We start from the raw sequence: 15,863 nt of genomic DNA on the forward strand, positions 1-15,863 counted from the left end.
TGGCTGTGTTGAGTCCATACACTTTTCAGGTACCATTGTAATTTCCTCATAAGCAGTTTGGCATTTGGAATTAGTAGTATGCAAGATGCCATGAATCCCAAGGCCTGCAGAATTTTTCTTGCAGGGAGTTGCGTCTTTGTTGCCATCATTTTGAAGTATTGAGTCAGTTGTCCTTGCTTGTCTGGCGTGAGGTAAGCCATCTGGGCCGTTGTATTTAAGCTGGCACCCAGGAATATTATCTCTTGTGAGGGCACTAGTTTTGACTTCTTTTTGTTTACTGTGTACCCTAGGCAACTTAGTAGGTGTTTTACAAACGCCAGATGTTTTAAAAGAATATCATTGCTTTCTGCTTGAATAAGGCAGTCGCCCAGGTATGGATATATTTGAATTCCTCTTTGTCTGCAGTATGCAATTACTGGTGCCAGGCATTTTGTGAAGACCCTGGGCGCAGTAGATAAGCCAAAGGGCAGTGCAGAGAATTGGTAATGAGTTGAACCTGCTATAAATCGGAGGTATCTTCTGCAATTTTGTCTGATAGGGACATGCAGGTATGCCTCCTTGAGGTCCAATGTTACTAGCCAAGCCTTCTTGCCCAGCATGGGAAGAGGTTGCTGTAGTGTGAGCATCATGAATTTGGGTACTTCCAGGTATGTGTTTAGAATTGAAAGGTCCAGAATGGGTCTCCAGGCTTTGTCCTTTCGGGGAACCAGAAAGAGTCTTGAGTAAAATGCTTGTCCTTGCTCCTGTGTAGGAACCTGTTGAATGGCTCTCATGTCCATGAGTGCTGTACTTTGTCTTTGAGCCTCTGCCCATTGATTTGGTGGCAAGTTTGGTATTCCCTTTATCCTTGGTAAAGTGTGAAAGTGGAACCTGTATCCTTGAAATACAATATTTAGGACCCATTTGTCTTTTGTGATGATGTGCCAATTGCCTGCAAAAAGTGCAAGTTTTCCTCCCAAGGGAGCTGCCAAGAGGGATTTGCTTGGCAGTCTGAGGGGTAAGTCATTGTGATTGTCTTCTGAAAGTTTGAGACCTGTCTTCTCCTCCTTTTTGGGTTGTGGCACCCCATTGTCGAGGCTTATAAGAGCCTTGTGGCTGACCTCTGCCCCTTGGGCGTCTGTATTTGCCCCTCTGTGGTCTGTCAGAAGTTGGAAAGGACCAGTTTTTGGTTGGCCAATTTCTGCTGAAATGAGGGGGTTGAACCTGTAAAAAAATCCTTGACCGTCTGCATAGGTTTTGCCTTATCCTCCATTTTCTTTAAAACCTCTTCTGCTTTCACACCAAATAAAACATCCTGCTGTAAAGGTGCATCCAATAACTTTGCTTTACCATGATCAGGTAAAGTTTGTTCTTTTAACCAGGCATGCCTACGAATGACAGACCCTGTTACTGCTGCTCTAACAAGAAGCTTCCAATATATCAAATCCACATTGCAAAGTATGTTTTCCCACTTGTTCTGCTGCATGCAACAAATCTTGCATTTCCTTGTAATCAGGCTGCTCTGTATGTGTGAGCATTTTTTGTTTTAATTGAGACATCAAATATTGTTGATATTTCAGCATGTGAAACTGGCAATTTAAGGCCCTCATAGCTAGAGTAGCTGAGGAATATACTTTCTTTCCCCATCTGTCTAGTGCTCTAGAATCCCTTTCAGAGGGTACAGAATTTTTAGCAATAGAGGCCTTAACCCCTTTGGGACCCTGGGAAATGGTTTCTGGGTCAGCAACAGGGCTTTTATATAGGAATTTGTGAGTGTCAGGGACTCTGTAGCATCTGTCTGGTTTGGCTGGTGCAGGAGGTAATGAATCTGGGGTTAAGGCTAGATTCTGAATAAACATCATCCACAATGTCTAACACAGGTGGAATAGCAAGGGATCTGTGTTGGGGTAGTAAAAGGAACTCTCGGAGCCTTTTCTTAGAATCAGAGTAATCCTGGCCTTCCCAGTGGAAATGTTCCCTCATGGTATGTAAAGTTTCCCCAAAAGAGTAGTCTTCTGGGGGAGATGCTGAAGGAATAGACTCTTCAGCATCAGAGTCTTCATAAGGGGGAAAGGAGTATTCCTGTTCCTCAGAAGAATCTGAGGAAATGGAAACCTGGTCAGACAAAGTGTAGTCCTCCTCCTGTCTAGGCCTTTTGTCAGGAGGGGGATGGGAACCCCTGATTAGGGCAATTAAGTCTTCAGCCATCTTAAGCGTCTGTTTCTTAGGCATGGGGCCTTGTACTGGAGACTGCTGTACAGGCTTCCTTACTTTTACAGGAGTTGTCAGCTTTGCATAGGATTTTATAGTAAGTGTAGTCGGTCTGAAGACACCTTCAGCAACTGAAGGCCTTTCAACTACACCGGAATCCCCTTCAGCAATGGAGTCGGAAGGGTATAAAGATAAAGGTTCTGGAGGCCCAGCAATCTCCGCTTGGGAGTCGGATGCAGCCTGGGGTTCTAAATCAGCGGTCGTCAGGGGCTGCGTAGGCGCCTCACTGAAAACTGGAGGACCAGCGACTGGCCTAGCAGAGTCCTCGGTGTCTGGTTTGGGTCTCGGCTGCCTGTCCTTATCTTTGAGCTTTTTATGCATCCTGGTCGTCGGTTGCTCCGACGGCATGGTGTAATTAAATTTTCTACCAAAATAATGTCGGGCGAAATCAAACCGATGTTTAATAGTTAGTTTGTTAAACCTAGTATAAAACCGACAACCTGTGACGTCGTGGTCTGGGCCTAGGCAAGGAATACAATAAGAATGAAAATCCTTATGAGGTATTTGCTTCCCACAAGAAATGCAATTATTAACTTTTTCTGACATCGGTATGAGGCAAGAAAAGATTCCCCAACGGGGTAATTAGCTTTATTGAAGACTTCGGTCTGAAATTCGATTTGAAAATCTCAGGAGTTGGCCGACCGGCACTTGCGAACTGCTTCTGCTTCGGGCACAGCGCGGCAAGAAAGACTGAAGAAAATGGCGTCGGCTGCCTCTTTTATACCCCTGTTGCACTGACGTCAGGGAAGAAGCGACCGCAACCGACGCTAGACCAAGACTTTGGAACTCAGGCTGTCTGCGGGACCGCCTGACGGCAGATAACCCAAGTGTGATGACTGCAGCAGTGTAACACAATGAACATCAGAAGGAAATGTCCCTAGAAATCCAGGCCGAAATGGTCTGTTTGGTCACTGCTTTCCCCAGGGCTCTGGGGTGGAAGGACACAAACAGTTGGTCTGATTTCCTTATAGACTTGGTTTTATGTAGATAAAACCTAAGCTGTCTGTGGACATCTAGGGAATGAAGTACCCTCTCACTATCCCCCTGTGGGTTGGGGAAAAAGGTGGGCAGATGTATGGCCTGGCTCAAAGATAGGTCATTCAATACCTTTGAGTGAAGGACGGGTTAGTCCTGAGAGTAACCCTTGCGAGGTGGAAGACTAGAAAGGGTGATGTAGTCATTAGAGCCTGTAGCTCTGAGACCCTCCTGGCTGAGGCCAGAGCCACCAATAAAACAGTTTTCCATGTGCAAAATTTGAGGGAGGTTTTGTCTGCTGGCTCAAAAGGGGTAGACTTAGTTTTTCTAATACATAGTTAAGGTCCTAGGGAGGAGGGGACGGTTTCCTGGGAAGTCTCACATGAAGTACCCCTTTGAGGAAGAGTTTTGCAGGAAGTCTGGATGCAAAGGGTGGATCCAGAAGGAGACAGGCAGAAATTGCAGACAAGTGTGCTTTTAAAGACGAGTCCTGTCTGCAATAGTTCACACAGATAAGACAGGATAAGAGGGATGTTGCCTTCCAGCGGGTCCAGTTGTCTTTTGTGACACCAAATAGAAAACCTCTTCCACTTTGACAGATAGGATTTTATTGTGTTAGGTTTCCTGGCCTCTTGCAGGACATTGAGCATGTCCTTGTACAGGTGTCTGAAGGGGATCAAAATCCTATCAACCACAGGGTGAGGTGCAGAAACTGCCACTGTGGATATATCTGCGTTCCCTTGCGCTGTGTGAGCAGGTCCACTCAGGGGGGTAACTTGTGGTGACTGCCCTTGGACAAATGAAGGAGAAGGGGGAACCAGTGCTGTCTTGGCCAGTAGGGAGACACCAGCAAGATTTTTGGTGAGTCCTGCTGAATTTTCAGCAGCACCTTTTGAATTAGGGGCAAGGCATACAGAAATATCCCCTTCCAGGACATTGAGAAGGCATCTGTTGCCAGTGCCTTGAGGTCGGGTGTCCTGGTGCAGTAACCAGGAAGTTGCCTGTTTATGGAGGAGGCAAACAGGTCTATTTGAAGTATACCCCATCTGAGGACCAGATCCAGAAAAACATCTCTGTGAAGCATCCATTCGTTTTTGTTTGAGATAGTCCTGCTTAGATAATCTGCCAGGGAGTTGTGCAGGGAGGGTATGTACCCTGCCTGTAGGGTAATTAACTATGAGGTGGCCAGCTCCCATACCTGCAGAGCTAGTCTGCATAGAAGGTATGATTTGGTTCTTCCCTGTTTGTTGAGATTCCACAGGACTGTGGTGTTGCCTGTGAATATCTTGAGAGGGCCTTGCTCTAGGTAGGGTTAGAAGGCTTGTAGAACAAGGAGGAATGCCCTCATCTCTGTGACATTTGTGTGTTCTAGTTAGTTTGTGAGAGTCTGTCCACAAACCCTGTACTTGCCTTTGCCCTAGTGTTGCTCCCCATCCCAGATCGGAAGAGTCTGTATGCATGGTCTGGGTGGGTGTTTGGAGAGAGAGGCCTGGGTTCTTGGTCACCTGATCCATCCACCATTGAATTTCCTGTTTCAAGCAGGGAAGAAGAGGGACCCTGAATTCCAGGGGATGATAGTGCGGAGTCCAAACTGACCGAAGATACCATTGCAGTTTCCTCATGTGCAGTCTTCCTAAGGGCAGCATGGGTATGGTGGCTGCCATGTACCCCAGACGTCTCAGGAACTGCATTGCTGTCAGTTCTGATGCTTGAAGGGCGCAACGTAGGTGGTGTGTCAAGGACACCATCTTCTCTGGTGGTAAGAATGCCTTCATCAGGTCTGCCCGGATTCTGCAACCCAGGAAAACAATGCCCTGCGCTAGCTTAAGTTGAGATTTTGGGAAATTTATTTGAAATCCTAGAGACTGCAAGAGGTACAAAAGGGCCTGAGTGTGTAGAAGAAGGGTATTTGATCATCTGTCTGAACTAATGGGTCACCTAGGTAAGGGAATATTTGGATACCCTTTGTCCTGCAGTAAGCGATGACTGGAGCCAGAAATTTGGTGAATACCCTGGGACCAGTGGACAGCCCAAAGGGCAAGGCACAGAACTGATAATGGGATGAGCCTTCCTCAAAAACCTCAGATATTTTCTGAAGGTGGGCTTTACTGGTATGTGTAGGTAATCATCCTTTATGTCCAGGGTTGCCACAAAACCTTGGGGTAGGAGGAGGGGGAAGAGGGTGGGGAGAGTGAGCATCCTGAAGGTAGGAACTTGTATCAAAAGACTGAGGCATGAGAGATCTAGTATAGGTCTCCATGACCCATCCTTTCTGAGGACCAGAAAGATTCTGGAGTAGAATCATCTTCCTTTTGTTTGTATAGGCACTGGTTCTACAGTGCCTTGCACCAGCAGAGCTTGCAGTACCAGTTACAGGAGGGGTAGCTGCCTGGTAGCCGCTTTTGGAGTGCTTAGCCTTACGGGGGGTGGGGTGGTCCAGGACATAAAGTAGCCATTCTAGATGATGCAAAGAACCCAATTGTCTGAGGTAGTGAGGGTCCATACAGGGAGACAGACGGGGTAGGGATGTGGGAGGGATGGGAAGTGAGGTTGGCAGGAAGTCGGACGCTACTTGCCCTATCTTGAAAGGGAGGCCTCTGGCTAGAGGGGACTGTTTTCTAGGGGGTCTCCTGGACCTGGAAGAAGTCGTAGACCGAGAAGGTTTTCTGATGAACTGAGTCTTGGCAGGGTAGTTCCTATGGAGCAGAATGTGATCAAAACCAAAAAAGAATTATGACAGTGTGTTTAAAGAAGTAGATTTATTCTGTGTAAAAATTGTAGAGTGTAAAATTCGCAAACTTGAAAGAGATTTAGCAAAATACAGAGAAGGGTTGGCCTACCCTAAACCTGGTAAAACACGTAGAGACTACATTAATTTTGATACGGGTGTTAATCATGGTGTTAGAGACAACAGCCACCCAGACTCCTATGCACAACCACTACGCAGAAGTGAGAGGCTGGTGGAGAAGGGAAGAAAGAATTCCACCCAGGATTTTCACCAACCCCCAGACAGAGTAGGGGGAAGGGGTCAGAGATTTCACCAACAAGGTTGGAACACCAGACACAACTAGATGTACATTTCATCAATGTAGATAGTAGGTCACCAGATGATCTTTGTATTGAAAGTACCGACGAATACACTGTTTTTAAAAAAGACAATTTTATTATTTACAATTAGACATAGAAGTGAATAAATCCTCCTTCGACTTATTCACTCGAAGTTTTCAGTTCATTCCTCTACGTTCATTTAATTTAACCCATGCACTTATAGATGTTAAATTGTTCACAAGAAAGTTAAATTTATCATTGTTCTTCAAAGGGCAGACATACATTAAGAATGAACTGTGTAGAAGTAGTACTTTTAATCCCCCCATGCACCCTTCCATTAAGGTGTTTGAAGAATTAATAGAAAAAGATTTGAGGATTTTACACTCTCATAATACATTTTCTCCACCTACTAATTTGAACAAAGATGAAGTGGAACTAGTGAACACTTTTAAAGGTCAAAACATAAGAGTCATGAAACCTGACAAAGGAGGGGGTGTGGTTTTAATGTACAGTTCTGACTACGACTCATACTTACATGTCATGTTACAAGATGTTGATCAGTATGAGACAGTTTCCAGGAACGAAGTCAATTTGGCAGCATCCAAAATTAATTTCACACTTATTGATAATTTATTACAAGGAGCAATAAATGAAAAATTATTTAATTATCTACATGTTAGTAGACCTAGAATACCTGCCATTTTTGGAATCCCAAAAACACATAAGGGACTGAATCCATTAAAATTCAGACCTATTGTATCTGGAGCTGGCAGTATAATAGAACCTCTTGCTAAATTTATTGACCATGTTACTAAAAATTTTGTCTCTACCTTAAGTCACATTTGTAAAGACTCATGGGACTTTCTTAAAGGAATTCAACCCTCATTATACACAATGGATATTTACATGGTCAGGATAGATGTTGTCGAACTTTATCCAAGCATTTCTCACAGCACAGGCTTGGAATGGTTCAATTATTAGCTACAGAAACAAACTTAGGCAACAAAGTAACCAATTTGGTTACAGAATTCATGGAAATAGTTCTACAGAACAATTTCATTTATTTTAACGGTGAGTTCTTTAAGCAAAGAAAAGGGGTAGCTATGGGTGCCCCTTGTGCTTCCCTTTATGCTAATTTAGTACTACATAAATGGGAACAGAAATACATTTTTGCTACAGACTGGACACATTTTATCGCCCATTACAAAAGATATTTGGACGATGTATGTATTTTATGGAATAGACCGTTAGAACAGTTTCATGAATTCTTGAATTACCTCAGTTCTACTACCACTTTTATATCTTTCACCTGTAATATTAGTGAAAGAGAGCTGCACTACTTAGATGTCTCTTTATACAAAGACGATTCCAAAAAGGTGTTTTCTTCCAAACTTTTTAGAAAACCAAGTTTTTCCAACTCTTACCTGCATTTTCAAAGTGGGCATCCTTTTCACCAAAAGAAGGGGATTGTGAAGGGACAATTTATTCGTGCTGCCAGAATGTGTAGTGACAGTGATGATTTCATTAATGAGGTAGAATTTATGAAGAAGTTATTTTTGGAAAGGGGATACCCTGAATCTCTATTAACAAGGTTGGCTGATGAGATTATTGCTAAAAGAGACACCAAATACCCCCCGTTATTAGGCACTGGACTTTCTTTAAGCCCAGTTCCTTTAACAGATAGTGGTCTAAAGCAGCACAATAGTTTCATTTATACTTATTCACTTAATGCTCCTGAGATCGAGAATGTTATTTGGAAGCACTGGCCTATACTCACGTTGCATGATGAACTTAATGAGCTAGTACAGGCACATCCTAATTTCGTTAGGAAAAGGGACACCAATCTTAAACAACTATTCGAGAAGAAAGACAGTTTGACTTTCACAATGAATCTGTGGTCACCCCATTGATCTAGGTTGTGTTTGAAGAGGGTCAGGGAGGAGCTCTGTTTCACATTAAATGGAAGCTTGTTCCAGAGAAGTGTCAGTCTCTGGGAGATTATCCATCTCGCCAGCATGACCTGTTCATGTCAGAGACTAAGTAAAGATCCCTGAAGGGAGTGACCCTTCTGCAGCTTGATTTACGAATGTGTAGCATTTCCATCAGGGCGGGGTTAGAGACTGCCCTGTAAGCCAAGCACAAGTCACCCCTTAGCATCCTGTACAAGACAGAATACAGTGACAGGCTTTCAGTCTTTCCTCGCAAGACATTCATGTACCCTGTAATTTTTTGGTGAGAAACTTCTGTGGTCTCTCCAACTGCTGTAGGTGTATGGTGAAGTACATGCAAAAGGGAGCACTGTACTCAATTATTGGTCTGATGAGGGTTAAATATAATGGAATTATAACATCCTCGGATCTAGATGTGATGCCTTTACTTATAAGATGTGCCACATACGATTTACTTACTACTGTGGATATATGGTACTCAAAGTTCAGATTGCTATAAACCTCAGTACCCAGATAATGTACCACTGTGTCCACACTTAAGGGGGTGCGGTCTATAATGTAATTAACAGGGATGTCATCTTTCCCAAAGGGAATAAAAAATGCATTTAGCTTTAATACGTGGGTTTGGCACCAATCATGTCTGTGTTAACCCTGTCTGCAGTATAGTATCATTGGGGACTCAATAACTGCTACTAATTTGCAATAGTCAGTGAACTCAGTCAGTCACAGGCTGTCCAAGTTTGCCTGGACTTCTGAAAAATAAATTCCAAATGGTGAGGGGCCCAGCACAGAACCCTGTGGTACACTGGTCTTGTGCTAGAGGTGACGTCATCCACTTTGACAGTATGTGCCCTGTCGGTGAGCCAGTTTGCTAACCATCTAGTAATATAGACATTAATTCCCAACTGGAAGAGTTTCTCTAGAATACCAGAGTGGGGGATTGTGTCAAACGCCTGGGCTACGTTAAGACAGGCTGTATGCACAGTCTTTCCCATGTCCAGGGCCTAGGTGACTTTCTCAAAGACATCAACCATGTTTAACAGGCATGATCAATCTTTAACGAATCCAAACTGGGTTGGGTCCACAGTTTGGAGATGACCTATGTCCTTGTTAATAATGTCCATAAAGATTCTTTCCATGGTTTTGCAGATAAGGCTAGTCAAGCTTATGGACCTATAATTCACAGGGTCACTTGATGTTCCCCCTGTTGCTGCCCTCCATTCTGCTGGAATATAATCAGTTCTCAGGCTGTGGTTAAACAGGAATCCAAGTGGGTCTGCTAGGTCATGTTTCAAGCTGTTTAAAAGGCAACTTGGGATGTTGTTGGGTCCACTGATGCCGTGTTTTTGGCCTTGGAGAGTGCTGAAATGACCTGCTCTCTTGAGATAATAGGCTGAGAAACAGTGGCAGGTAAACTTTGGGGGATGACAGGAAGGGGGGGGGTGAAGTTTGGTACAAATTTGTCAGTTTAGCAGAATGGCTATTACCTTCGGTTGAGGTATGGGTGATGCCATCCACAACCAGTTCAACACACAGATAGGTATTCCCTTTAGGATGTTGGACTTAATTATAGAATGCCTTGTGATTATCCTCAGTTAGGGAGGCCATTTTGGCTTCAAGATCTTTAATTTGTTGTTTAAGGATTTCTTCCTCTGCTGAGCCAGTTCTTGCACATTAATTTCTTTCTCTTGTTGTATAGCCTGTTTATTCTAGAGGTTCACCAGGGTGGCTTGTTTTTTCAGCAAGACCTGGTTTTAATATGGTCAGACAGGGAAAATAATTTTAAATAAGTTTTAACAACTTTTACTCTCAAAGGTAAAAAGTAACACTCAATAAAAAAGTGACAAAGCCAAGTGATCATCTGTAAAACGCTTTTTACAGAAAAAAGTAAAATTTTAGTCATAACATATGTAGTTCACTTTGGGGGGAAAATCTTCCACATAACTGCCTAACAATGAAGCTGTATTACCTTAGAATCAATCCTCGAAAGGCCACAAGAAAAGTGCAGTTTGGTAGCATGACATTTCTGAAAAGCCTGGTAACCCAAACCACTCTTTTTTAGCTCTGCTACAGCTGGTTAATGGTATGGGTGTGTGGAAGGTGCTCTTACGGTTTGGAAGCGGGGCAGCTGTCATATCCTTAGGCTATACCTAAGGCTACTATAGCAGTGATCAAATGATGAACTTGAGTGAGTTCTGAAATGACGTCCCAGCTACCTAGGGATAAACATCTGACTATGGTGCAGTAAAAAAAAGATTATGGGCTTGTTTATCACTTGATGATGGGAACTTGCTGTCACCATCCAGACAGTCTAGCTGAGATGGAACAGAACAGTAAGGCTGAAGCCATGGGTCAGACAACCAAGCACTCCCAAGACCAGTAACCACAGGTTTCAGCAGAATAGTTATCAGCATCACCCACCCCTTTCCCCATTTTGTACATGGGAACAGAGTATAAAGGATAAGTCCAGAAAAAATCACTTTAGCTAGCAGATCTAGGAGAGACTGTCTCTGATACCCTCCGTGTGGAAGGAATAAATACACCTTGCTGAAGTTTCCAGTGCTTTATTCAGTTAAATAGGTAGGTGTTCAAAGAACACTTGTCCATCTACCTACTTAACTGAATAAACTACTGGAAACTTCAACAAGGTGTCTTTATTCCTCCCCACAGGGATGGTATCAGACACAGTCTCTCCTAGATCTGCTAGCTAAAATGATTTTATCTGGACTTATCCTTTATACTCTGTTTCTTGTCAGTCCTGTCGCCCTCTGGGTCACAAGTGGGATATCAGACTTCACTGCAGTCCTCCAGATTACCTCTGTTTTGCATTTTGTACATGGGGTGTCATATCAATACTGCCCATCACCTAGAGCTTCAGCAGCATAGGTAGGGGTCAGTAAAGCCTCATGCATCCTGCTTGCTTCCTTAGCAATGCAGTTATTTCTGTATTTTCCCACCTTTGTATAGATGCTCTGAAATCTTTGCTCAGACACCTGACAGCCTTTTGCAAAAAAAAGCAACCATACTCTTTAGCAAAAAGAAAACAAAGATAGATATTAAAGTCCTCTTGGGGGTTGTTGAGGTAACAGTATCTTGAAGAGATGTGCAATGTTCTAGAAGACAGATAAATGCCTACGGCCAAAATCCCTAAACTCAGTATTCACTGAGCTGTGACCTTTATGCTAAACCCAGTGTTGATCCACACCACTCCTATACAAAAAAAAAACATTAAGGGGAAAAAAAATCTTAAAATTAGTATGACAACTGGATGCTTTACACCACAAAGATAATTTTTACAAAAGGCCACACAGCATATGCAGCCACAAAAATTGCGGACATCACATCAATGTAGTTTAACATTTGTTTTTCATTCTCTAACACAATGCATACATAACTCAATTTTACATACCTCTAAAACAGATTTTCTGTCTGCATGAATTTGCATAACATTCTCTGCCCACTCCATGAGTGATTCACCACGGGGAACTTTAACTCTCTCATGCTTAAGACGGCCAACCCTGAAGTCTCCAGGATCATCCCTCCTTGCAGTGCTAGTCACACGAGTGCGCTCAACAGTTGCTTCACGTCGATTCTGCAGCCAAACTATTGCCCTATTTAAAACAAATGTACACAAATTGTTTTCTTTCAAAAACAGTAACCCACTCATGAATACTACAGCTACAAAAATTTCATAAGTTTAGTATTAAAAAAATGCCATCCTCAAAAAGTCATACAAGTACTTAATTCAAAATGTGTTATTTTTTAAACAAAATATTTTATTAAAAAAATCAAAAGACACTAACAAAAATGCTGGCATCAGATTTAAGCCAGTGGCACTAAGGACCAGTACAGCTAAGAAGACTGGTATAATTATAATTGAAACAATATATATTATACAACATATTATGCTAAAACTAGTCTCACAAAGGGTGTGCATGAATAAAGTACAGTTGCACACAATTGTCATAACAGATTTTTAAAGAATGGTTAATGTATAAATACATCATTACATTTGGGATTACCCACCTTCCTGTGTCCCATTTACCATCCAGAATATTTACCAAGAAGAAACATATTATTTATGAGAAACAAGGGCTGCTTTACATCCTGCATATGTCCTGAAATAGGTGGTATGAGTCAATGTTAAGAACACCACATTGTTCTTTGTTCCTACTGGTTCTCTGAACTTGTACTCCCTACATGGATGGGTACTAGTAGTAAAGCGATTCACTAATGTATACTACAGGAAGTGCAAATCAATAAAACAATTACTAAGAAACTGTACATTGATTTAAACATTAACCGGGAAAGTCCGACTTGGAACGAAGCCAATTTTCAGCGAAAGCCCTGGAAGAAATGCTCCAGATGCATTTCTTTGTAACATGGGAGGAAACCAGAGCACCCGGAGGAAACTCACACGACCGCAGGGAGGACATGCAGACTCCACACAGAAAGAACCCTAGCCAAGAATCGAACCGGAGAACCTCGATGTGAGGCGACAACGCTACTGCTGCACCACTGCACCATACATAACTTTGGTGGTACATGCTTTTGCATAAAATAAAAATAATTGTGTTTGATGAAAATAAATTTATGCAATTATATTCCCATAATATTTACAGCACCATGACCAGAAAAAAAAATGTACGCACGATCAGCAAAGTATAGAAGAGGAAGACACATTCTTCTGAAAAAAATATATCTATCAAACAAGTGATGAAATCACTGCAGAGTGTAAAAAATGCCTACTTTCCTTTAAGAATAAAATGAATAATACAGAAATTAGGTGATACTACTATCCGGTAGAAAATCATCAAGTTTTATCATCCCTGTAGAAAATAAAAATGAAAAACTTAAGGAAGTAGATAATTTAAGCTCTACCGAAAAGGGAAAACATACATAAAATGTTTTGCATCTTTACTAACAAGTAAAGCAAAACAATAGAGAACATAACAGAAGGCCAAAGGGTATTCTTCCATCCAAAGCAATCAGTAACAAGGATAAAATGTGAAACACTTTGTATAAATTCCACTAGGGAGGTACAGAATTTAATCCTCACTTCCTCAAGTTTGGGCTGCCTTTTTTTTTTTTTATTATTTTTAAAGTATTCAGATTTGGTAATTCAACTATACTTTTAACTTGCGTGTGTTCAACTACGAACTGTAGTGACCTGCATTTGTTCAATACAGTTCTATTATTTTCTCTCACAGGTACTGGCTTCATGGAAAAAAAAAAAGCAAATGTTTACTTTTAACATTACTGCTTTTTCTTAAACTTGCAATAAATTTAGAGCGAGAATTATGAAGCAAGAAGGATCTGGGGGCAAAGTCCCCTGGAAAGGTGATAAAAGGGACTTCAATCTTTGCAAAACTATCATTGTCAATTTATGCTGTTTGTGGTGTTGCTCTAAAGAAGTGTTTACCTGGGCAGTGCTGGTGTACTCTTTTATGTAACTAAATAACCAGATTTGAGCAGTAGTGAATGAGTTTGTTTGAAGAGAAAGGAATTAAAAATATATATAGCACCCTCAAAAAAAGAAAGAGCTCTATTATTAAAGCAAGTACCTTGCACCGACTATCCACAAAGAAGACAGTATGGTTGTAATGATCAGTTAATTATTATAATGGGTAGATTTCCAAAGAGTACCAAGTTTCCTTAGGAGGTGAAAGCTAGAATCAAGACAAGGTTCATGCTAGGCTAATGACCACCAGGGTCTTTAAAAGCCTAGCCATGCAACCCAACCCAGTTTTGTCCCAGAGTTCCCTGGATGCCTACGTGGTGGAACATGTTAGTAAGGAGGTAGCTAAGGGCTGTGTGTGTGTTTTGTGGATTAATTTACTTACTATCAACCTCAGTTCAGAGACAAGGAGGCCAGACTGGGGGTGAATTTATGATTTCCCATCCAATGATCAAGGTTTATTTTGAACAGTTCAGGAATGAACTCTGCTTCACGTAGATGGGGAGCTTACTACACAGCATGGGGATCCTTTCAGACATATATCAGTCCCTCCAGCATGTTCTACTTAAGTTGCTGACAAAGTTCAGGTCCTTGGATCTAGTGTATCTGGTGTTATCTGTCTTGTGGATGTGCAAGGGATCCATCAGAACTGGATCAGAGGATGCCTTATATATGGGCATACAGAGTCTCTCAATAACCTGTAGGAGACTGAGTACAGAGATTCGACCTAAAGGCAATCTGTTTAGGACAGGGTATTCATGCCTTGGACTCTCCTGGTGAGGAATCTCAGAGGCCATTCCAACTGTTGCAAGTGCATGGCTAGGTACATGCCAAAGAGGGCACTGTACTCAATGATGGGTCTGATAAGTGTGGAGAAGAGTGATACTATTACTTCCTTGGACCTGGATGCCATACCCTTGATTACGAGTTGTGCGATATACAATGATTTTCTTACTATCTTGGCTATGTGTTGGTCGAAAGCCAGATTACTGTCTACATACATTTTCCCAGATCTCGGCCAACTCTTAAGGGTGTTTTATTGATGAAGCAATAAGCTTGGGTGGACGCTTTCCCAAAGGGCACTATAATAATGCATTTCTTTGCATTGCATTTTCATTTGTGGCTTTCACAAAAGTAATCCGTGTCAGATCCTCTTGTAGAATGTTAGTGTAATATGGGGGAATCTATGACAGCTCCCAATTTACAGTTATCTGCGAACCTGGTGAAGCGGAGGCCTATGACATTAGCCTTGACTTACAAGAAGTAGATGCAAAACAAGACCATGCCCAACACAGAGCCCTGGGATACTCCACTGGTGACCAGTCTCTTGGTGGAAGTGGTCTCACTGATCCTGATTTTTGGATCCTACCTGAGAGACAGCTGGCAATCTAGCAAGTTATATAAGGATTTACTCCTAGTTCTCAAGAGTTTGTCAACACCTAAGTGTGGTATTGCATCAAACACTTTGGCCAGGTCAAGGTAGGTGTAATGCACCATTTTCCCCTCAAACATAGCCATGGTGACCATCTTGAAGAAATCTAATAGGTTAAGCAGGCAAGACCTTCCCTTAACAATGACAAACTGGGATGGGACTAGTGTCTGCAGGATACCAATGTCCTTGCTGGTCATTTCCATGATAATTCGTTCCTTGGCTTTGCATATCAGACTTGTCAGACTGATGGGTCCGTAGTTCCACTGGTCAGCTGATAGCCCAACCTCATGAAGAGGAATGACTGTTGTGGCCCTCCATTTACCTAGTACATACCCTGTTTTGAAGCTGTAGTTGAAGAGGCTCAAGTGGTCCTGCTAGGTAATGTTTTAGGCAATTTAGGAGGCAACAGGGGATATTGTCAGGGCCCACTTAAACAGTGTTTTTCCTTAGTGAGCACCTTCAGGACCCTTCTCCCTGTTGACAGGTGTGGGGATATGCTAGAAGGGATTTCACATGGGGTAGGGGAAGGTGAAGTTAGAGCTAAGTTTATCATCCAGTAAATATGCTGTTACCTTGGTCAGTGAAGGCTGTGCCATTTACCACCAGTTCTACACACTGTTGAGTATTTCCTTTAAGATTCCTGACATAATTGAAAAAAGCCTTGTGATCATCCTTAGGCTATCCTAATCTCGTAACTGGCCATGCTGGACTTCGTCATCTTAGTTTCTCTTTTAGTTGAGTCACAGCGTTC

General features: G+C 42.3%; 1 protein-coding gene across 5 annotated transcripts in view; it reads right to left on the bottom strand.

Moving 5' to 3' along the window:
* HECTD1 (HECT domain E3 ubiquitin protein ligase 1) overlaps positions 1-15,863 on the bottom strand; it is a 4,301,832-nt gene that overhangs the window by 437,657 nt on the left and 3,848,312 nt on the right. For all 5 annotated transcript variants that reach the window (XM_044073821.1, XM_044073824.1, XM_044073822.1 and 2 more), the window contains one exon: positions 11,632-11,833. In XM_044073821.1, coding sequence (XP_043929756.1) covers positions 11,632-11,833 — 202 coding nt within the window. The remainder of the gene's footprint in view (positions 1-11,631; positions 11,834-15,863) is intronic.

This window comes from Protopterus annectens, chromosome 6.part0 (assembly GCF_019279795.1).
Source record: "Protopterus annectens isolate FY-2018-M chromosome 6.part0, PAN1.0, whole genome shotgun sequence".
NCBI lineage: Eukaryota > Metazoa > Chordata > Ceratodontiformes > Protopteridae > Protopterus > Protopterus annectens.